Genomic DNA, 26,151 nt, shown 5'->3' with positions numbered 1-26,151 from the left:
GGAGCAATGAGAAATGGCGTGCGTTGTTCTAGGACACAACACGCCACCCATTCCAGAAATCTAACTCTCGTTATTATAATCGTGAGTCTATCACCTTAACGGTTCAGCAAAAGGTTGGTACAATCTTCAGGTTCATTCTTGCGAGCGAACGACAGCCAAGCTTTGATATATATATATAACATGTTAAATAATAATTATATCATATCATACTTCTTCTTTTAAGTTAGTATTAAGCCTTATATTGAACATTAATGTCTCCCGGAAAAAGAAACACATTTGGATATAATTGATGCATAGAGTTGTTTACTAGACTACGGTTAGATACTACTTTTCTCGTACGTGTTATTACGAATAATTTCGTTGAGTAGACTACTCCAAAATTACATGATATCAGACATGAAGAGTGATGTCGATGGAGCCACCATTAACAAACTTGCTTCATTAAAGTGCCCAATAAGAAATTAAACGAAATGTTTGTGTTGTATATAAAGTAATGAACAATGACCTTTTCGTGCAACACAGTCTGTGATTTAAGATCTAATGTATCATAATATTTCATACTCTATAACATAGACATATAGGTAGAATCTCTATACTCTCTAACTTTAACTATATAGAAAAGACAAAAACTGGAGAGATTTTCCAATCTATTATCATACTCTGGATTTACTTCCAACATAGTGAAATATAGAGGCGTTTTGTACAATGTATAATTTGTAATAGTACTTTATTTTCTTTCCTCGGATTACTGAGTAAAACCATATTTGTATCCTGTTCATGCAAATATTTTTGTGAATACCGTCTCATACAAATATTATTGAGCCTGTTACTATATGTATGTATGCATGTATGTATGTATGTATGTATGTATGTATGTATGTATGTATGTATGTGTGTGTGTATGTGTGTGTATGCGTGTATGACATTATTTAGTTTTATTTGAAGATTTGTTATTTATAGAGTAAGAGCCAGTGTCTAATCTACGTCCAAGGCCCTTTTATTGGAATTTTAACAACATCAACAGGGAATGTTTGTATATATGAATACAAGTAATATTTGGTGTCAGCGCATGTGAAGATATATATATGTTTTGTTTTATGCATATATTCTCATGCATATCTAGACAGGTTAATATAAAATTAAATGGTAAATTTCTGGAAAATTTTATAGACTTTTACAGTTCCAGTGAAGGCTTGGATCAGTAGTCTTCGAATCAGCTTTCTCCATTTTGCTTATGAGAAGCTTAATTTCTCAAGATTCGTACTTAGGAAGCGTGTTAAATAACAACGTACCCAATAATTACTAGTATAAATCTGAACTTGTAATGTTGGTAGAGTAACCGTAGATTCCTCAATAGTTCAGCGTAGGTAATTTCTTTTTCGCTGATCTTTAGCTTTATATTGACATTCGCTGGGCAGCCAATTTCCACTCTCTTTCCTTTGTTGATGTTGTCAAGTCCAGTCACGTTGTTAGTAGTAACTCTCTGCATGCTAAAGTCATGTTTCAGTCAAAAATCATTACGATCTTCTATAAAAGAGTCCCTCAGTTAATTCGTCTAAAGATTACATAGGTATTGAACAGGACTGATAGTTGTGGCTTCAAAGACGAAGATAATAGTCATTGTATTTTCGATAAATAGTGTCACACGCACAAATACGCGACTTGTTGCATTGAGTGTGTGATATGTATGTATGTGTGTATGTATGTATTATGTATGTATGTATATCATTATTCAGTTTATTTCAAGATTTCCTGCCAATAGAGAAAGAATCGGTTTGTAACCTAGATCCAAGGCTCCTTCATTGGAATTTCAACATCAACAACAGGGTATTTTGTTTGTATGAATGTATGAATGTATATATATGTATATATATATATATATATATATATATATATATATATATATATATATATATATATATACACTTATAAACACACAATTCACATATGCAATATATTGCTTATTATTACATTTTAATACTTTGACTTTATAGTTATCAATACATGCGAGAATCTGAACTGCTCCTACGCCTGTGATATAAACAATGGAACAGCTTCCTGTCAATGCCAGAAGTTTTATAAACTTGATCCCGCGACAAACACTACATGCATAAGTAAGTCCTGCCTCCTTATATCTTTTGTGTTACACATTCATATGCACATGCATACATACATATATATATATATACATACAAGCACACATGCGCATGCGTGAGAAAATACGACAAAGTATGAAAAATTATCAATTATTTAATCAGCCACACGTTTTTCATTCAGATTGGCGAAACCAAATTCTTGCATATTAACGTCTGCATATTTAATCGATCCCATACTTGAGCGGCTAATATGTTACAGAGAGGAATTAACTTCCTTGTGTTCCCATCAAAGTTATTCTTATCATTATTTTGTTCTTATTGTATATAAGTACAGATACACGCACACGTACAAATACACATACACACACACATACATACACACAAACACACACACATATCAAGCCTTCTTTTCTTTTCAATGGATAAAATATTTACAAAACCAGCCAATATGTTTACCTTGATTAGACTTCTCTCTATTGTGACGTTCAGTTATATCGATCTCAGTTCTAAAAATGGTAATTTTCGAGTTTGGAATGTTGGACAGCAATTCGACCCTGGTGCTATTTGAACAAGTTATGTAATGCAAGTAGCACTGTATACGCTGGCAGGCTTTTGATTCTGCCAGTTACCGTTTTTATTTATCCAATATTCTTTTCTTCTCTAGGCCCAAGGCCCGAAATTTTCGGGGAAGGGGCTAGTCGGTTAGATCGACCCCATCTTAATATACTTATCACATAAAAAATACAATTTGCATAACTGAAACGACTATAATCCATTGTATTGCGAATGGTAAGTGTATCAAATATTTATGTGTAACTTAATAGATGACCAACAAGAAAGCTTTACACAATATGGTGTATCATCTGCAGTATTCTTAACACCGTACTTTATTCATTATTCTCTTTGTTTTCAGTTTTCTCCTACGATGTTGTCATCAGAATCTATATGCCTTTCACAGCTAATCTAAATGAGACACTACGTCAAACGGTGAGTTTATTCTCTGCTTTTTAGTGTTACATGCACAGAGAGATATTATATCAACTTTTATATACATTATTCTTCACCTGGTCGTTACCATACACGTTTAATACCATCTAACCCACAGAAGCTGATTTTAGTTTCATCAGAAAAAAGAATTTTATTCCAAAACTACTGCCCCCTACTCACCGACCAGTAGCTTTGTACATTTGAATTACTTTGGATCCTAAACTATTCTTGTGCAAATTAAAAAAAAAAATTTCTTCAAATTTTCATACAATTCTTTTCCTTTGGTGCCATTTTAATCACAATAAAGGTACATAAATCAAAATTTCTGCAGATACATTAACAACGACTGGCGTAAAAATGTCAGGAGAAATTATTCATGAGAATTGAAATTATCAGCAATATCTGAATTTAGTAAAAAGAAAGTGAATAAAATATTGAATATAGCAAATTTTCTTTAGGTTGTACATATTTCTGTAACGTTTGAAAATTAATATTTTGTGCATACCTTTGAAATTGTTCATTGTTTTGTGTTCCAAACTTGTATAATGCTTGCATGTATAATATATCTTATACAGAATAAATTTCGTTTAATTTCCTCTGGTTTTAACATAGTAATGGCAATTTTACGGAAATTTTTAGGGGTGTACATACTTCTGTGAGATACTGTATATATATATATATATATATATATATATATCTATATATATAAAAATGAGAATGTGTGTCTGTCTGTCTGTCTGTCTGTCTGTCTGTCTGTCTGTGTGAATCCCTAAAACTCGAGAACTACGCAACCAATTTCATTCAAATTTTAACTTCTTGCAGAGTTCGAGCACACGGCAACATAATATCTCCTCCACTATTTAAGTATTACGTGTCAAAAGTGAAACAAAAACACTCATGTGAAATACTTTCACTTTAAAAATGAAACTATTCCACTAACTGAAACAATCACATTTCGATACTGTAATGACAGATACTTTCAGAGAGAGAGAGAAAGAGAGAGATGTATATGTATACATATAGATGTATATGTAAACGTTATTCCACTAACTGAAACAATCACATTTCGATACTGTAGTGACAGATACTTTCACAGAGAGAGAAAGAGAGAAAGAGAGAGACAGAAAGAGAGAGAGAGAGAGAGAGAGAGATGTATATGTATACATATACATGTATATGTACACCATTTCGATACTGTAATGACAGATACTTTCAGAGAGAGAGAGAGAGAGAAAGAGAGAAAGAGAGAGAGAGAGAGAGAGAGAGAGAGAAAGAGAGAGAGAGAGAAAGATGTATATGTATGCATATAGATGTACACGTATATGTATATATATATATAGATCTATACATACATGTATATGTATACATATGTGTAGATGTATATATATATATATATAGATGTACATGTAATATGTACACATATATACATATATACATGCATACAGATATCTATACATATATACACCCATCACACACACATACACATGCACACAAACACACACATTAGTCATTTGTTTTCTTATCCAAAACTACGTCAAAAGTACTGAATGGATCTTTATGAAATTTGGAAATTATATTCTTTGCATAACGGCCATAACTCCCATGAAAATTCATATATTTTTGATGTTGATGAAATTTTAACCCGAACATAACAGATGAGCATTATTTAGAAAATGATGTCACACGTTATCGAGGCTACCATTTTTTCTGGATGTGCAAAAGGGGATGACGTCTTTATTCCAAGAATTCCTCTTACTCCATCAGGAGCAGACATTCCTTTTACATTCAGAAGACTACAATTCCCCCTTCGTGTGACTTTTGCCATGTCCATAAACAAATATCAGGGTCAAACACTGTCTGTAGCTGGTCTTCTCTTGGAAGAGCCCTGCTTCTCACATGGACAACTGTATGTTGGCTGCTCAAGAGTGGGCAGCAACAAAAAACCTATTTCTTTATGCTCCACAAGGGGAAACAAGGAACATAGTTTACAATGAGGTGTTATAATCACAACAGCAAGAAAGTATGTACATGATCACCTTCTTTTACGAAACTTCAATGACTTTCATATATTTATATTGATATACATATATATACGTGTGTATGGGTGCGTGTGTGTATATACATCTCTATATATAAAGATGATGCGTAGTCTAGACGGCGTTTTTAGACTTCATTATTCTCTTTAACCCGGGCAACGCCGGGTATTTCTGCTAGTATATATATATACATATATGATATAGCTCTATCTTTGACATAGGGTAGAGGTATGTCATACCAGAAAATTTCACATCTATACAAACACCCCAAAGTTTAATTTAGCCATTTCCACTGTAGCATACACATGAATCACACTTTATGAAGTATTTGCCGTAATTCTTGTATGGATAAGGAATATCCGCACAGTATAATCTCTAAATAATTAACAAGTGATAATGACATTCGTGAAGCGAATACTAAAAGCACCCGCAAAATCTTTTACGCTAGTATCTAAATAACATTTGTTCATTTTGTTCCCAATTTGGGTGATTTTTTTCTGAATGAAGTTCACTTCATTCTATGTTCATCTGATTATGCCCACTCACATATTAAAGAAATTTAGAATAATACCAAGTACTCGAAAACAGCTAAAATCTTCCATAAAATATGATGTAAGAACAAGATATATTGCGATTAGAATTTACGAGACTTATCTAGACAGTGTAGAATTTAATATTGCGTTCTTTCTCTACAAGTTACTTGGTGTAAACTGATTAATATGATAATTACTTTATTATAGCATATATCTGTAAATTCTGATACAATTAAAAGCAATTTCTCTTACTGTCTTTATGGTGTTTTATACTGAAATGGGATATAATCGTAATATACTCTATTTGATATAGACTGAAAAACTGATCTGACCTGACCATAATGGTTTGTTCTTTAAATCGTTATTTTTAATTTTTAAAAAGGAATAGCTGCAATGAAGATACAATTTGCAATACAGAAATGATTTTCTTATATTTTCAGTTGCTTGAAAAATATAGACAGATCTTGAGCAATGTGGAAGATGTTATCATACATTCTATCAGGTACGTATTTGCTAAAACCTATTATAGGCACACGATTCACATGGTGGTGGTGGGGGGGCACAGACACACAAACATACACACACACGCGCATACATACGTACATATATATATATATATATATATATATATATATAAGTTCAATATACGTACATATATATATATATATATATATATATATATATATATATAAGTTCAAAAAAGGAAAACGACAAAAAAAACAACAAAAACAACAACGTGAGGACGTGATACAGATTCACACACACACACACATACACACACACACACACACGCACACACACACACACATATACAAGCACACACAAACACACACACACACACACACACACACATATATATATATATATATAATTTAGATAAGAGCTTTGACGCTAAATCCATATGTATTAAAGAAATTAACAAACTAAAATATTGTCAACAGCCACACATATATTCAACGGCTATCGCCCTGATTGAATAACAAAAATATAACCTCCAACAATACAAGAGACCATCATCAATAACCCAAGAACAGCTGAGGAGAAATGGACCGTTGAGAAAATCAAACCCAACCCTAAAGTATTCTTCTCTTTTGCAAAAAAAAAAAGAAAAAAACCCCGAAGGTCACTGTCCCCACTGTTGGTCTTCTAAGTAATGAAAGTGGCAATCTCCAAGATAGTACCCAAACCATGAGTGAGATACTGCAGAAAGAGTACAGTTCTGCTTTCAACAATCCTGATATGGCCGATCTGGACTGTATCAGTTAATACTCAACACACTATATGGAACATAACATTTGGCACCCCAGATGTCTTAGCGGCAATAAATGAAATTAAATACACTTCAGCAGTAGGCCCTGATAAGTTCCCTACTTGTGTCCTGAAAGCGTGTCGACACCAACTTGCATCTCCTCTTGATAATTTGTGGAGGAACTCACTGGATGCTGGCTATATTCCTGAAAACTTTCAGTCCCAGTCTGTTGTTCCGGTTTCAAAAACGTGAAACAAATCCCTTGCGGTGAACTACAGTCCGCTATCACTCACCTCTCATATCATCAAGTTATTTGAGAGGGGGCTGCGATCACGAATAACCCACATTCTTGAGAGCAACAGACTGTTGAACCACAACTAACATGGGTTCTGTAATGGAAGGAACTGCCTAACGCAGCTCCTGCATCACCTTGATGATATCTTGAGAGCTTTGAGAGAAGGCTCCAACACCAATGTCATCTACCTTAATTTCAGGAAGGCCTTTGCAGGGTTGTACATAAGATTCTCTTGGAAAAAACTATCCCGAATCGGAATCTATGGAAAGTTACTACAATGGATCCAGTGTTTCCAGAACCCAACAGTTTATTTATGTTATCCTGAACTGTGTAGGGAACATATGACCTAGACTAAGATGAATTTTGAAGCTAAAGTTGAGATCGTTTGGTCAATGCTGGTGGTATATTCTCTACATCATGCAAATGATATATCGCTCACAGCGGCGCTGGTGAGAATAGAGTTTCAAAAGGCCCACATTAGCCTCCTCACTCGTATAATTATCGAAACGAGATCCTAACTAGTATCCTTCTGTAGCATTTACATATCCTTACCTGCCATCTTGGGTCTTCTGGATACCTCTGAAATTTACAGAAAAACAATAGACGAAGACAAGTGTATGAACAAACAGGTTTATTAGTTTGACATGTGTGTGTGCATACATGTATAAATATAAAATTATATGTATATATATATGTATATATATATGCATATATATATATACATATACCCATACATGTGTATATACACACACTCACATATATAATGTGATATGAAAAATAAAATATCATGTATATATAAAGATATATAATGCGTGTTCGGTTGAGTTTTGTTTGCTTGTGGTAGATTAAGAAGAAATATAATTAGTCCACCGAGAGATAAGTATCATTAAATTAGTTCCGGAATTATCTCTCAGCTACCCAGCTACGTCTAGTTTCAAGCTCACTCAGTGAATTAATTGGGTTGGCTTGATATCATATCGTGCCTGAGCTAGAAATCATCCACATTCAAATGTGGATGATTTCCTGAAAATGTTTGACAAATTGCATGGGAGAGGGGGCCGTGAAAACATGATGGAGAACAGAATGAATGATGAAGCCCTTTAACCTGTTCGTTGATAAGTAGTCAAATGTATATTTCTAAAAGAACATTCATTTGTTTGTATATACACTGACCAGTAAATTAATTTTGTTCCTCTTTGAACAATTTACTTGTTAATGCATTGCAAATGTTATGTAATGCATTAAACATATCCTGCAATTGTCCATTGATATTAATATTAATTCGCAAGACCTTCCCGGTTTTGAAGTTCTTTCTTAGAAATGTTTGATTGAGACTATGACAATATAAAAACTTTTCTTGCATTCGTTGAAATCTCTGGAGTTTCAAAATCGAAAGTGTTATGTAAAACTTCCAACTTCTATTCTTAGTCTTACTTCTGATTTCATCATTCGCCATCACCGTATATATTTACGGTATTGCCTTTCCTAAGCACATATTTATCTCTGTAATATCCACCACCACTAATGCAACAGTTTAATAAACTTAACATTCTTTGGGTTTTAAATATCCTTTCGAAACAAATTTCTCTGAAACTAACTTTAATAAAATTTATGTTTCAGGAACGGTTCTATTATTGTGGATCACACTGTTAAAACCTCAAATGGGTCGCTAGATGCTCTGAATAAAACTTTGGAAATTATTGATAATCAAGGGCTGCAAGTTGGAAATAATACTTATAATACAACAGCAGTCTCACTACAAAGAGCATATAGTAAGTATGTTCCACAAAATTTTAGTAATTTAAATTTGTGATATACTGTGAGAATACAGTCATGCTTCACCTGAATACAGTCATGCTTCACCAGAGTATACATACTAATCAGTTTCTTCCACTTATGATTTAAAAAAAAAAACGTCTTTAATGCTATTTCATTTGGTCCGTTTTATTTGCAACAATTTCGACATAATTGATGCCACTTATATATGGAGATGTATGGACAGGTATATAAACTGAATTTATGTCAAATACTGTAAAATATCATACATAGCGCTTGAAGAATATGTATGTTGGGTATGTGAGGGAAAATATTAATGGAGGCACAAATAGGTGTTTAAATACTATAGAAACAACTTAAGTGTAACTCATTGACAACTGCATTTTTTGTAAATGTTGGCTAATGTATACACTGTAGATTATGAGATATCTATGTAAGATATTTTATGAAATAAAAAAAGATTATTGTGTGCAGTTTAGTAGACAGTAAATAGCTACGCGTTTCCAGAAAAGAAGGGGATAATATCACTTGCAAATAAAACAAATAGATTCCATAATGAAAGGAAAAACAAGATAAACACGAGCATGCTGCAAGAAGAAAGAGTAGAATTATCAAAACTACAGACACATTCAATCAATTAAAAGCATATTTCTCCTGTAAACGTTTTTCAATTCATTGAATACGCATCATCCTTTTACTTAAACATCTCATTTCGAAGTTGAGCTAAATATCTTTAAAAAACTGCTCAGTCAGTAATAAACAATTCTACCGTTTGAAAAATAAATGTAAGATTTTTCTCTTCAATATTTCTTCATAGCCAATAATTGTTTAACCTTTAAATTCATGAAAACATTTGCTATCGAAAATAAAAGAATAATACTCTGAAACTTACCATTTACTAATTTATGTATGAGGAAATGTTATTGAAATATAAAACAAAATCATTTGATATTTACCATCTGAGATAAATATTGCTAATACATATTTACAAGTATGAGCTGTTGTATATTGTTTGTTGGTCTGTTATCTTGGGGCCAACTCTTTAAAAGTAGTCAAAATCCACATTATAATGATATAGCAAATGCTTGATAAGGAACAATATTTATGGCGGAGTATTTTTACATAAATAACTATTGATGGCGTCGCTGGGCAATTAAAGAACGTAAAAACTCATACAAACATACATACATACATACATACATACATACATACATACATATATTCATACATCGTTATATAGACACACATACACACACGCATACACACACGCACACACACATACAAATACATACACACATCTACACTTTTTATTAGAGGATTAATAGGATGAAGCTAACCTTGCCTAACGGAATTCCAACTGCGATTCATTGCAGAATGTAAGGAAAACGATCCTGTAGGAAGAAAATGGAAACTGGGAACAAAAAATTGAGTATCTGCAACATGATAGTAAACTATCATGGGGCAAGTGTGGCCAACCACAACAATGAATGTCCAAAATAGGACTTCATCTGAAGAAGGTTATGCTTCCAATTTGGTGGGGTTGGAAGGTTATCGTCTTTTACGAGCTTCTTCACAATCCGGATGTATACTGAAGCCAGCTTAGCAAATTAAACGCATCGATCCATCAGAAGCGTCCAATAATTGTTAACCGTAAGAGTATTGTCTTTAATTAAGACAACACCAGACTACACATCTATTTGCAACACAGGCTACTAGGGCCTTTCAGGGTGGGGTGGGGGCATCTGGTGTTGCAGCTTCCACATTCACAGGACATTGCGCCTTCAGATTTCCACCTATATAACAGGTATTTCAACAATATATAAACATTACATATATATATAAATATTTGCGCGAGTACGCGAGCGCGTGTTTGTGTACGTACAAGACACAGAGACTCACACACACACGTATATATGTGTGTGGTGATATGTGTGGTCTGCTTTTATGTGTATGGAATCTATTGTTATTCTTGTGCAACCACAGGTTATTAAACATTTTGGTAACCAACCAAACGATATGTGATAGAAATATTAGTCAAGTATCTTAGAGTGTAATATATTTTGTAATGATCGATAGCTTTCCCAATTTTGGAGTTCTTCTTTCAGATTTCTGTTTTTAGTTACGATGATATTTTTGCCTCTATCTGCGAGACTTTATTTTCTGCCACATAGTTGTTATAATTTGATCTTTAATATGTTTCCAAAGTTTCATGACCAGTAGAAGTCTGCGGGTGTTTTGGACTATATTTTGGTGCGGTTGCAAACTCCTTTATTCGTTCTGTACACTTGTTTACATTCTCAAAATTAACACCCAAATATCTATCAGCTTTCTCCTTAATTATAAAAGTATACCTTTTTTTCTAGTGACAACAACCACAGAAAAAACCACGGCAGCACAAGGTAAAGTTTTATAAATTTCTTATTATTCGTTGCAATTTTTCGTTGATGATGATGATCTGACTTTCTAATGTGAGATCACCAGATTAATACATCCCTAAAAAAAAAAGAAATTAAAAAAAAATTAATAAGTAAAATGTGGCTATTTCAGCTTTCTGAAACATACCTTTCTGAACATTGCGAAGATAACCCTCGATGTTATCTTCGCTACCAGATTGCAGAAAGAGAAATTAAACAAAGTCACTGATGGCACGGTTAATAATTAAATATTAGCCCAGGCGAATGTTTTGTGTCCTTGTTACTATAGCATCCAGTTTAGCCATTACAGCACCTATCAGTGAAGGTTAAAAGCTTGACATAATCAGCAGCTGTATCGTCTCACCATCTTCATGATAGTTACGGAGCTGATACTAATATAATAGAATTACGAACTAATGATGACATCCGCCTCATATTGTATTGCCGACATTGCGAAATATTACGAGTTAGAATTAAGAATTTATTCGAATACTATTGTTCACTTACTAATTTAGGCAAATTTAGGCATTGGGAAAGTGATGATATCCCTCAAGGCTCTGGGAGTCATTAAATGACATAAGAAAATGAAAATTCAGAAGTTCAAAGTAAAAACTTTTTTTCGCAAAGTGGAACGTTTGCTGTTGTTTTGATAGGCTGTCACAGTGACGGTTATGATACTCTCGTTTTATAAAATTTGAACGGGATAACTGAATGAATTCAGTGGTTCATAATAGAAAGAAAGAAGAATCATTTCAAAGTTGTTGATTTTACATCAACAATTATTGTGCACTTAAATGACTTACTTTGCCCTGGTGGAGCGTTCCTTCAGTTCATGTAATAATCTCTGTAAAGAACGTTATTTCAACTGCTAAATTGTAAGCCTGCAGTAAATGTATAAATATGGCTTAGCCTTCTTTCGGAGTATACATACATATATATATATATATATTGATAGGAAGGACAACAAAAGAAAGAAAGTGACCTCGATATTTAGTTATTCCTGAAATTATCCATGCCTTGTTTTCTTTATCCACCAATTTTCAGTCTCATTCATTCTCAAATAATAATAATGGATCATTCCTTTTGATGGATACATTATTATTATTATTATTATTATTATTATTATTATTATTATTATTATTATTATAAAGATGATGAGTTGGCAGAATCGTTAGCACGCCGGGAAGAACGCCTAGTGGCATTTCGTCCGTCTTTACGTTCTGAGTTCAAATTCAGTCGAGATTTACTTTGCCTTTGATCATTTGAGGTTGATAAATAAGTACTATTTGACTTCATGAAATTGACTCTATCCCTTCCACTCAATTGCTGGTTTTGTACCAGAATTTACAATTGATTAGATGATTATTACGAAGGCGCTGAGCTGGCTGAATTTTAGACACGCAGAGCAAAATGCTTAGCAGCATTTCGTCCTTTTTGTGTTCATATGCCGCCGAAGTCGACATTGCCTTTTGCTGTTGATGAAATGAGTAACAGTTACGAACTGAAATCGATGTAATCGACTAGACCTCCAGCATCTCTTCTGGCTAGACTTTCCACGTATGAATTTTTGTTCTGATGTCACGACTGAGAGAGATTGTAATAAAGAGAAGCTAAATATCATTGTGAGACAGGAACAGTATCTTGTAAAGGTGTTATATGGCTACTCTGCATCGTATAAGGGTTTTTGCTCCTCTGAATGAAAAATGTTCTTAAAGGAAAACCGTTTGTAGATGTGGAAGAGTTGAAGAAAAAAACGACGGAGGCGTTAAGAGGCATCAGTTTTAACAGTAGAAAACGCGTCTGAACCGATGCATTGCTTCAAATAGAAAATATTTTGAAGGCGATAAAAGTATAAACATGTAAAACTAAGTGAATAAAGTAATATTGCAAAATTTCGGTATCTTTTGGGTAGCCTCTCGTGCATGCTCTCCATTGTCTGGTTTGGCAAAAGAGAACGATAGAATAAGTACAAGGACTACAAATAATTGGTCCTGGGGTCGATTTCTTCGACTATAAGCCTTTAAGCCACTGCCCCAACATGTCCACAGTCAAATGACTGAAACTAGTAGAAAAATAAAGTAATATAGGCAGGTAATTATGTAAGTACGTATGAATGTATATATGCATATATGTATATATGTATGTATGTATGTATAACATATAGACAGACGCTCTCACAAACCCATGTATATTTATGTGTGTCAATATGCGTGTGTGGTGGTGTTGGTGGAATTTAGCTATTGATATTCTTGTGAAACCCCAGGCCAGTAAACATTTTGGTAAGCAATGAGATACAAAGTCATGAGATGCAAAGATTATAGTCTCTGACAGTGTGACATATCTTATTTATATTTCTTCACTATTTTTGCTTCGTTTTTTGACGATCTCTAATGCACAGCTTTTGAAATGTTTCTCATCAAGCTCCAGCAGTAATCTGCTATCACGTTTAAGTTTCATTGGCCTTGATAGCGTTCTTACATTACTTTTTCATCTTGTTCTTCGCTGACACCACTCAGGTTCTCTGGAAATTCATCCAAGTGATTGTGTAAGCAATGCAATATAAAGCTCATTCTACATCCAAGTGCTTGCAAACTCAGAAGCAGCTTCTCCACAATTCCTTGATATTTGTCAGCTTTCCTGTTCCCAAGGAAATTCCGCACTACATCAGAGAAGGCTGCACTCATTGTTGTCGCAAAATGTGGATCCCTGAGGAGTGTTCTTATGTGAGGTCCATCAAATATTCCTGCCAACGTCTTGTCGATGAGACTTGGAAAGTTTGTACATATACACCTGATGCAGTGCAGTATCCACCGTGGTCAAGAGCTTTGATGAATTGCTTCATCACACCAACTTTCATCATACGTTTTGCAAACTTTTGGGGGAGCCCAGGTTTTGTCCTGATCTCCAAGTGCAACTCTAAGTTAAGCAAGATACACGTTCTTGACAAAATTATTAATGTTGCGCCTTTGAGCCTGTGGAGCGAAGTTTCCACAGAAGATATCGGGGTCCTTACAAGACATCCTTCTTTTTAATGTTGTATCAATAACTAGTTTACAGTGGTTCAATTCTCGTATAAATAGAGAATGGAAGTTTTTTTAAGCAAAACTCAGCATGAGCTTATTATTCAAATTTAGCATGACAATCCATCCAAAATTTCTGCAAATTTTGTATGCTCCAGGTATATAAACATATATACCAATGACACACAAATGTGATGTGATAGAGCAAGTCTGAGGCCGTTTTGGAATCAGCAACCCCAAATTATTCTAAAACGGATCTAAGAAAATAAAAGTTTTAATTTGTTGACCAGTGTTATTCGACAAATTTATCATTAACCATTTAAAACTATTTTCTAAAGTTTCATAATCTGTCTTACATATCAGAAAGAATTGCGGATCTATTCCATCTCAATCACAGATTTAAAAAATGTTATTAACTAAATAGTTTGAAACTTTAAATACTGGTAGAATTTCTCACGTAGAACATGGTTTACTCTTTGAAAGTGTAGACGGTGGAAGGAAGATATTTTTGCCTCTATCTGCGAGACTTTATTTTCTGCCACATAGTTGTTATAATTTGATCTTTAATATGTTTCCAAAGTTTCATGACCAGTAGAAGTCTGCGGGTGTTTTGGACTATATTTTGGTGCGGTTGCAAACTCCTTTATTCGTTCTGTACACTTGTTTACATTCTCAAAATTAACACCCAAATATCTATCAGCTTTCTCCTTAATTATAAAAGTATACCTTTTTTTCTAGTGACAACAACCACAGAAAAAACCACGGCAGCAAAAGGTAAAGTTTTATAAATTTCTTATTATTCGTTGCAATTTTTGGCGCAGATTAGATTCATGTATCTTTTTTGTTGATGATGATGATCTGACTTTCTAATGTGAGATCACCAGATTAATACATCCCTAAAAAAAAAAAGAAATTAAAAAAAAATTAATAAGTAAAATGTGGCTATTTCAGCTTTCTGAAACATACCTTTCTGAACATAGCGAAGATAACCCTCGATGTTATCTTCGCAACCAGATCGCAGAAACAGAAATTAAACAAAGTCACTGATGGCACGGTTAATAATTAAATATTAGCCCAGGAGAATGCTTTAAAACATATTCGAATGTTTTGTGTCCTTGTTAGCATGTCCCATATCTTTTCACCCCTCTCGCCACACATTCTGCATTTGTCGCCTTCAGTAAATAATAGTAATAATAATAATAATAATAATGATAATGATGATAATAATAATAATAATAATAATAATAATAATAATAATAATAATAATAATAATAATAATAATAATAATAATAATAATAACACTTTTTACTATAGGCACAAGACCTAAGATTGTGGGGAAGGTAGTAAATCTATTACATCGACCACAGTGCTCAACTGGTACTTATGTTGCCGACCCCGAAAGGATGAAATGCCAAGTCGACCTCGGCGGAATTCGAACTCAGAATGTCAGGACGGATGAAATACCGCTAAACAATTTGCCAAGCATGTTAACGATTCTGAGAGCTCGCTGCCTTCATATAATTATACTATTATTATTGAGTGAGAGAGCAGTGCATGCCATCAAAGTGACACTAGGGTAAAATATACGAAGCCTATTATACCCATCATGACTACCCGTCTGATAAGGGTACACCAAGCACATGCATCACAACCAAGATAAACAGCGCATGACCTCGCAGGTGGAGCCCAGTTAAAATTTTCTTCAGGTCGAGTAGCCCATCCCGCTCAAAAGGTCTCTGAATAAGGTTTGTTTAAGGATGTTGAGCAAAACACCCATGTTTCCAAAGGTGAATTATTCAAACCACAAATGATTCCTCTCAACACATGACTATGATGCTCCCCCACTACTTCTGCTCATGATCAGAGATGCACATATCATCAAACACCAAGGGACATGCTCAACTGGTTAAGGTCAAACAACTGACAAGCAAATCTGTGGTATTAAGCAGAATATTTGTTGCAGCCCATCTTTTTATACCAAGACAAAACAATGTACATGATAACACTTCCAATCAATTAACATCAGAAGCCATGAGAGCCACTGCCTGGTACTGCATTCGGGCAAGAGCCAGTGCCTGGTACTGCATCCGGCCACTATTATTATTATTATTATTATTATTATTATTATTATTATTATTATTATTATTATTATTATTATTATTATTATTATTATTATTATTAGTGTTGTTGTTCTTCTTCTTATTATTTTATTGTCTTTGTACAGCTTCTAAAGCTGGAGATGTACTACGGTGTCAGCTGTTCACTACCAGTGAATTAAGGTAACACCCTTTATTTTGCGAGCAACATCCAGAGTATTCGGGCGGTTCCAAGCAGTCTTGTTCTCTGAAAGTGCTCCATCCTTATTACAGCCCCTATTTGTTACATGTACCTCTCAAGATTTTTATTCACTGTTTCCAGGGCTCCGACAATTATTGGTACTACTACCTCCGTTTTCAGTGACCACAACTGCTTAACCTTCCAAGCTAACCTGTTTTATCTACCGACTTTTCTTTCTTCTGTATCGCATACCTTGGTGTCAGCTGGGCATGCTATATCTATGATCCAGAATCGTTTGCTTTCTTTCTCAATTAACACTATGTCTAGTTTCCTATACTCTATCTCAGGAACAATATCTTGTAAAGGAGTTATATGGCTACTCTGCATTGTATAAGAGTTGGTGCAAGTTTCTGGAAAGAATTTAGCTATTCTATATCATGTTTTTTCTCTTAATATACTTATCACATTAAAAATACAATTTGCATAACTGAAACGACTATAATCCATTGTATTGCGAATGGTAAGTGTATCAAATATTTATGTGTAACTTAATAGATGACCAACAAGAAAGCTTTACACAATATGGTGTATCATCTGCAGTATTCTTAACACCGTACTTTATTCATTATTCTCTTTGTTTTTCAGTTTTCTCCTACGATGTTGTCATCAGAATCTATATGCCTTTCACAGCTAATCTAATTGAGACACTACGTCAAACGGTGAGTTTATTCTCTGCTTTTTAGTGTTACATGCAGAGAGAGATCTTATATCAACTTTTATATACATTATTCTTCACCTGGTCGTTACCATACACGTTTAATACCATCTAACCCACAGAAGCTGATTTTAGTTTCATCAGAAAAAAGAATTTTATTCCAAAACTACTGCCCCTTACTCACCGACCAGTAGCTTTGTACATTTGAATTACTTTGACAACTGTAAAACACGCTGTTGGATCCTAAACTATTCTTGTGCAAATTAAAAAAAAAATTTCTTCAAATTTTCATACAATTCTTTTCCTTTGGTGCCATTTTAATCACAATAAAGGTACATAAATCAAAATTTCTGCAGATACATTAACAACGACTGGCGCAAAAATGTCAGGAGAAATTATTCATGAGAATTGAAATTATCAACAATATCTGAATTTAGTAAAAAGAAAGTGAATAAAATATTGAATATAGCAAATTTCCTTTAGGTTGTACATATTTCTGTAACGTTTGAAAATTAATATTTCGTGCATACCTTTGAAATTGTTCATTGTTTTGTGTTCCAAACTTGTATAATGCTTGCATGTATAATATATCTTACACAGTATAAATTTCGTTTACTTTCCTCTGGTTTTAACATAGTAATGGCAATTTTACGGAAATTTTTAGGGGTGTACATACTTCTGTGAGATACTATATATATATATATATATATATATATATATATATATATATATATATATATATATATATATATATATACATATATGATATAGCTCTATCTTTGACATAGGATAGAGGTATGTCATACCAGAAAATTTCACATCTATACAAACACCCCAAAGTTTAATTTAGCCATTTCCACTGTAGCATACACATGAATCACACTTTATGAAGTATTTGCCGTAATTCTTGTATGGATAAGGAATATCCGCACAGTATAATCTCTAAATAATTAACAAGTGATAATGACATTCGTGAAGCGAATACTAAAAGCACCCGCAAAATCTTTTACGCTAGTCTCTAAATAACATTTGTTCATTTTGTTCCCAATTTGGGTGATTTTTTTCTGAATGAAGTTCACTTCATTCTATGTTCATCTGATTATGCCCACTCACATATTAAAGAAATTGAGAATAATACCAAGTACTCGAAAACAGCTAAAATCTTCCATAAAATATGATGTAAGAACAAGATATATTGCGATTAGAATTTACGAGACTTATCTAGACAGTGTAGAATTTAATATTGCGTTCTTTCTCTACAAGTTACTTGGTGTAAACTGATTAATATGATAATTACTTTATTATAGCATATATCTGTAAATTCTGATACAATTAAAAGCAATTTCTCTTACTGTCTTTATGGTGTTTTATACTGAAATGGGATATAATCGTAATATACTCTATTTGATATAGACTGAAAAACTGATCTGACCTGACCATAATGGTTTGTTCTTTAAATCGTTATTTTTAATTTTTAAAAAGGAATAGCTGCAATGAAGATACAATTTGCAATACAGAAATGATTTTCGTATATTTTCAGTTGCTTGAAAAATATAGACAGATCTTGAGCAATGTGGAAGATGTTATCATACATTCTATCAGGTACGTATTTGCTAAAACCTATTATAGGCACACGATTCACATGGTGGTGGTGGGGGGGCACAGACACACAAACATACACACACACGCGCATACATACGTACATATATATATATATATATATATATATATATATAAGTTCAATATACGTACATATATATATATATATATATATATATATATATATATATAAGTTCAAAAAAGGAAAACGACAAAAAAAACAACAAAAACAACAACGTGAGGACGTGATACAGATTCACACACACACACACATACACACACACACACACACGCACACACACACACACATATACAAGCACACACAAACACACACACACACACACACACACACATATATATATATATATATAATTTAGATAAGAGCTTTGACGCTAAATCCATATGTATTAAAGAAATTAACAAACTAAAATATTGTCAACAGCCACACATATATTCAACGGCTATCGCCCTGATTGAATAACAAAAATATAACCTCCAACAATACAAGAGACCATCATCAATAACCCAAGAACAGCTGAGGAGAAATGGACCGTTGAGAAAATCAAACCCAACCCTAAAGTATTCTTCTCTTTTGCAAAAAAAAAAAGAAAAAAACCCCGAAGGTCACTGTCCCCACTGTTGGTCTTCTAAGTAATGAAAGTGGCAATCTCCAAGATAGTACCCAAACCATGAGTGAGATACTGCAGAAAGAGTACAGTTCTGCTTTCAACAATCCTGATATGGCCGATCTGGACTGTATCAGTTAATACTCAACACACTATATGGAACATAACATTTGGCACCCCAGATGTCTTAGCGGCAATAAATGAAATTAAATACACTTCAGCAGTAGGCCCTGATAAGTTCCCTACTTGTGTCCTGAAAGCGTGTCGACACCAACTTGCATCTCCTCTTGATAATTTGTGGAGGAACTCACTGGATGCTGGCTATATTCCTGAAAACTTTCAGTCCCAGTCTGTTGTTCCGGTTTCAAAAACGTGAAACAAATCCCTTGCGGTGAACTACAGTCCGCTATCACTCACCTCTCATATCATCAAGTTATTTGAGAGGGGGCTGCGATCACGAATAACCCACATTCTTGAGAGCAACAGACTGTTGAACCACAACTAACATGGGTTCTGTAATGGAAGGAACTGCCTAACGCAGCTCCTGCATCACCTTGATGATATCTTGAGAGCTTTGAGAGAAGGCTCCAACACCAATGTCATCTACCTTAATTTCAGGAAGGCCTTTGCAGGGTTGTACATAAGATTCTCTTGGAAAAAACTATCCCGAATCGGAATCTATGGAAAGTTACTACAATGGATCCAGTGTTTCCAGAACCCAACAGTTTATTTATGTTATCCTGAACTGTGTAGGGAACATATGACCTAGACTAAGATGAATTTTGAAGCTAAAGTTGAGATCGTTTGGTCAATGCTGGTGGTATATTCTCTACATCATGCAAATGATATATCGCTCACAGCGGCGCTGGTGAGAATAGAGTTTCAAAAGGCCCACATTAGCCTCCTCACTCGTATAATTATCGAAACGAGATCCTAACTAGTATCCTTCTGTAGCATTTACATATCCTTACCTGCCATCTTGGGTCTTCTGGATACCTCTGAAATTTACAGAAAAACAATAGACGAAGACAAGTGTATGAACAAACAGGTTTATTAGTTTGACATGTGTGTGTGCATACATGTATAAATATAAAATTATATGTATATATATATGTATATATATATGCATATATATATATACATATACCCATACATGTGTATATACACACACTCACATATATAATGTGATATGAAAAATAAAATATCATGTATATATAAAGATATATAATGCGTGTTCGGTTGAGTTTTGTTTGCTTGTGGTAGATTAAGAAGAAATATAATTAGTCCACCGAGAGATAAGTATCATTAAATTAGTTCCGGAATTATCTCTCAGCTACCCAGCTACGTCTAGTTTCAAGCTCACTCAGTGAATTAATTGGGTTGGCTTGATATCATATCGTGCCTGAGCTAGAAATCATCCACATTCAAATGTGGATGATTTCCTGAAAATGTTTGACAAATTGCATGGGAGAGGGGGCCGTGAAAACATGATGGAGAACAGAATGAATGATGAAGCCCTTTAACCTGTTCGTTGATAAGTAGTCAAATGTATATTTCTAAAAGAACATTCATTTGTTTGTATATACACTGACCAGTAAATTAATTTTGTTCCTCTTTGAACAATTTACTTGTTAATGCATTGCAAATGTTATGTAATGCATTAAACATATCCTGCAATTGTCCATTGATATTAATATTAATTCGCAAGACCTTCCCGGTTTTGAAGTTCTTTCTTAGAAATGTTTGATTGAGACTATGACAATATAAAAACTTTTCTTGCATTCGTTGAAATCTCTGGAGTTTCAAAATCGAAAGTGTTATGTAAAACTTCCAACTTCTATTCTTAGTCTTACTTCTGATTTCATCATTCGCCATCACCGTATATATTTACGGTATTGCCTTTCCTAAGCACATATTTATCTCTGTAATATCCACCACCACTAATGCAACAGTTTAATAAACTTAACATTCTTTGGGTTTTAAATATCCTTTCGAAACAAATTTCTCTGAAACTAACTTTAATAAAATTTATGTTTCAGGAACGGTTCTATTATTGTGGATCACACTGTTAAAACCTCAAATGGGTCGCTAGATGCTCTGAATAAAACTTTGGAAATTATTGATAATCAAGGGCTGCAAGTTGGAAATAATACTTATAATACAACAGCAGTCTCACTACAAAGAGCATATAGTAAGTATGTTCCACAAAATTTTAGTAATTTAAATTTGTGATATACTGTGAGAATACAGTCATGCTTCACCTGAATACAGTCATGCTTCACCAGAGTATACATACTAATCAGTTTCTTCCACTTATGATTTAAAAAAAAAAACGTCTTTAATGCTATTTCATTTGGTCCGTTTTATTTGCAACAATTTCGACATAATTGATGCCACTTATATATGGAGATGTATGGACAGGTATATAAACTGAATTTATGTCAAATACTGTAAAATATCATACATAGCGCTTGAAGAATATGTATGTTGGGTATGTGAGGGAAAATATTAATGGAGGCACAAATAGGTGTTTAAATACTATAGAAACAACTTAAGTGTAACTCATTGACAACTGCATTTTTTGTAAATGTTGGCTAATGTATACACTGTAGATTATGAGATATCTATGTAAGATATTTTATGAAATAAAAAAAGATTATTGTGTGCAGTTTAGTAGACAGTAAATAGCTACGCGTTTCCAGAAAAGAAGGGGATAATATCACTTGCAAATAAAACAAATAGATTCCATAATGAAAGGAAAAACAAGATAAACACGAGCATGCTGCAAGAAGAAAGAGTAGAATTATCAAAACTACAGACACATTCAATCAATTAAAAGCATATTTCTCCTGTAAACGTTTTTCAATTCATTGAATACGCATCATCCTTTTACTTAAACATCTCATTTCGAAGTTGAGCTAAATATCTTTAAAAAACTGCTCAGTCAGTAATAAACAATTCTACCGTTTGAAAAATAAATGTAAGATTTTTCTCTTCAATATTTCTTCATAGCCAATAATTGTTTAACCTTTAAATTCATGAAAACATTTGCTATCGAAAATAAAAGAATAATACTCTGAAACTTACCATTTACTAATTTATGTATGAGGAAATGTTATTGAAATATAAAACAAAATCATTTGATATTTACCATCTGAGATAAATATTGCTAATACATATTTACAAGTATGAGCTGTTGTATATTGTTTGTTGGTCTGTTATCTTGGGGCCAACTCTTTAAAAGTAGTCAAAATCCACATTATAATGATATAGCAAATGCTTGATAAGGAACAATATTTATGGCGGAGTATTTTTACATAAATAACTATTGATGGCGTCGCTGGGCAATTAAAGAACGTAAAAACTCATACAAACATACATACATACATACATACATACATACATACATACATATATTCATACATCGTTATATAGACACACATACACACACGCATACACACACGCACACACACATACAAATACATACACACATCTACACTTTTTATTAGAGGATTAATAGGATGAAGCTAACCTTGCCTAACGGAATTCCAACTGCGATTCATTGCAGAATGTAAGGAAAACGATCCTGTAGGAAGAAAATGGAAACTGGGAACAAAAAATTGAGTATCTGCAACATGATAGTAAACTATCATGGGGCAAGTGTGGCCAACCACAACAATGAATGTCCAAAATAGGACTTCATCTGAAGAAGGTTATGCTTCCAATTTGGTGGGGTTGGAAGGTTATCGTCTTTTACGAGCTTCTTCACAATCCGGATGTATACTGAAGCCAGCTTAGCAAATTAAACGCATCGATCCATCAGAAGCGTCCAATAATTGTTAACCGTAAGAGTATTGTCTTTAATTAAGACAACACCAGACTACACATCTATTTGCAACACAGGCTACTAGGGCCTTTCAGGGTGGGGTGGGGGCATCTGGTGTTGCAGCTTCCACATTCACAGGACATTGCGCCTTCAGATTTCCACCTATATAACAGGTATTTCAACAATATATAAACATTACATATATATATAAATATTTGCGCGAGTACGCGAGCGCGTGTTTGTGTACGTACAAGACACAGAGACTCACACACACACGTATATATGTGTGTGGTGATATGTGTGGTCTGCTTTTATGTGTATGGAATCTATTGTTATTCTTGTGCAACCACAGGTTATTAAACATTTTGGTAACCAACCAAACGATATGTGATAGAAATATTAGTCAAGTATCTTAGAGTGTAATATATTTTGTAATGATCGATAGCTTTCCCAATTTTGGAGTTCTTCTTTCAGATTTCTGTTTTTAGTTACGATGATATTTTTGCCTCTATCTGCGAGACTTTATTTTCTGCCACATAGTTGTTATAATTTGATCTTTAATATGTTTCCAAAGTTTCATGACCAGTAGAAGTCTGCGGGTGTTTTGGACTATATTTTGGTGCGGTTGCAAACTCCTTTATTCGTTCTGTACACTTGTTTACATTCTCAAAATTAACACCCAAATATCTATCAGCTTTCTCCTTAATTATAAAAGTATACCTTTTTTTCTAGTGACAACAACCACAGAAAAAACCACGGCAGCACAAGGTAAAGTTTTATAAATTTCTTATTATTCGTTGCAATTTTTCGTTGATGATGATGATCTGACTTTCTAATGTGAGATCACCAGATTAATACATCCCTAAAAAAAAAAGAAATTAAAAAAAAATTAATAAGTAAAATGTGGCTATTTCAGCTTTCTGAAACATACCTTTCTGAACATTGCGAAGATAACCCTCGATGTTATCTTCGCTACCAGATTGCAGAAAGAGAAATTAAACAAAGTCACTGATGGCACGGTTAATAATTAAATATTAGCCCAGGCGAATGTTTTGTGTCCTTGTTACTATAGCATCCAGTTTAGCCATTACAGCACCTATCAGTGAAGGTTAAAAGCTTGACATAATCAGCAGCTGTATCGTCTCACCATCTTCATGATAGTTACGGAGCTGATACTAATATAATAGAATTACGAACTAATGATGACATCCGCCTCATATTGTATTGCCGACATTGCGAAATATTACGAGTTAGAATTAAGAATTTATTCGAATACTATTGTTCACTTACTAATTTAGGCAAATTTAGGCATTGGGAAAGTGATGATATCCCTCAAGGCTCTGGGAGTCATTAAATGACATAAGAAAATGAAAATTCAGAAGTTCAAAGTAAAAACTTTTTTTCGCAAAGTGGAACGTTTGCTGTTGTTTTGATAGGCTGTCACAGTGACGGTTATGATACTCTCGTTTTATAAAATTTGAACGGGATAACTGAATGAATTCAGTGGTTCATAATAGAAAGAAAGAAGAATCATTTCAAAGTTGTTGATTTTACATCAACAATTATTGTGCACTTAAATGACTTACTTTGCCCTGGTGGAGCGTTCCTTCAGTTCATGTAATAATCTCTGTAAAGAACGTTATTTCAACTGCTAAATTGTAAGCCTGCAGTAAATGTATAAATATGGCTTAGCCTTCTTTCGGAGTATACATACATATATATATATATATATTGATAGGAAGGACAACAAAAGAAAGAAAGTGACCTCGATATTTAGTTATTCCTGAAATTATCCATGCCTTGTTTTCTTTATCCACCAATTTTCAGTCTCATTCATTCTCAAATAATAATAATGGATCATTCCTTTTGATGGATACATTATTATTATTATTATTATTATTATTATTATTATTATTATTATTATTATTATAAAGATGATGAGTTGGCAGAATCGTTAGCACGCCGGGAAGAACGCCTAGTGGCATTTCGTCCGTCTTTACGTTCTGAGTTCAAATTCAGTCGAGATTTACTTTGCCTTTGATCATTTGAGGTTGATAAATAAGTACTATTTGACTTCATGAAATTGACTCTATCCCTTCCACTCAATTGCTGGTTTTGTACCAGAATTTACAATTGATTAGATGATTATTACGAAGGCGCTGAGCTGGCTGAATTTTAGACACGCAGAGCAAAATGCTTAGCAGCATTTCGTCCTTTTTGTGTTCATATGCCGCCGAAGTCGACATTGCCTTTTGCTGTTGATGAAATGAGTAACAGTTACGAACTGAAATCGATGTAATCGACTAGACCTCCAGCATCTCTTCTGGCTAGACTTTCCACGTATGAATTTTTGTTCTGATGTCACGACTGAGAGAGATTGTAATAAAGAGAAGCTAAATATCATTGTGAGACAGGAACAGTATCTTGTAAAGGTGTTATATGGCTACTCTGCATCGTATAAGGGTTTTTGCTCCTCTGAATGAAAAATGTTCTTAAAGGAAAACCGTTTGTAGATGTGGAAGAGTTGAAGAAAAAAACGACGGAGGCGTTAAGAGGCATCAGTTTTAACAGTAGAAAACGCGTCTGAACCGATGCATTGCTTCAAATAGAAAATATTTTGAAGGCGATAAAAGTATAAACATGTAAAACTAAGTGAATAAAGTAATATTGCAAAATTTCGGTATCTTTTGGGTAGCCTCTCG

The 26,151-nt window shown here is 33.7% G+C and overlaps 1 protein-coding gene across 33 annotated transcripts in view; it reads left to right on the top strand.

The window, feature by feature from the left end:
• Window positions 1–26,151, top strand: part of LOC106877401 (uncharacterized) — a 219,860-nt gene that overhangs the window by 148,443 nt on the left and 45,266 nt on the right. For 16 of the 33 annotated variants that reach the window (XM_089353717.1, XM_089353713.1, XM_089353714.1 and 13 more), the window contains 10 exons: window positions 1,995–2,114; window positions 3,010–3,083; window positions 6,093–6,154; window positions 8,817–8,968; window positions 11,336–11,371; window positions 15,145–15,180; window positions 17,329–17,402; window positions 18,939–19,000; window positions 21,663–21,814; window positions 24,182–24,217. In XM_089353717.1, coding sequence (XP_089209843.1) covers window positions 1,995–2,114; window positions 3,010–3,083; window positions 6,093–6,154; window positions 8,817–8,968; window positions 11,336–11,371; window positions 15,145–15,180; window positions 17,329–17,402; window positions 18,939–19,000; window positions 21,663–21,814; window positions 24,182–24,217 — 804 coding nt within the window. The remainder of the gene's footprint in view (window positions 1–1,994; window positions 2,115–3,009; window positions 3,084–6,092; window positions 6,155–8,816; window positions 8,969–11,335; window positions 11,372–15,144; window positions 15,181–17,328; window positions 17,403–18,938; window positions 19,001–21,662; window positions 21,815–24,181; window positions 24,218–26,151) is intronic. The other 17 variants (XM_089353728.1, XM_089353730.1, XM_089353727.1 and 14 more) reach the window with 4 other exon arrangements.

Source organism: Octopus bimaculoides, chromosome 6 (assembly GCF_046866305.1).
Source record: "Octopus bimaculoides isolate indiv1 chromosome 6, ASM4686630v1, whole genome shotgun sequence".
NCBI lineage: Eukaryota > Metazoa > Mollusca > Cephalopoda > Octopoda > Octopodidae > Octopus > Octopus bimaculoides.
The sequence above is the reverse complement of the archived record's forward strand: the minus strand, read 5'-3'. Positions and strand labels throughout refer to the sequence as shown.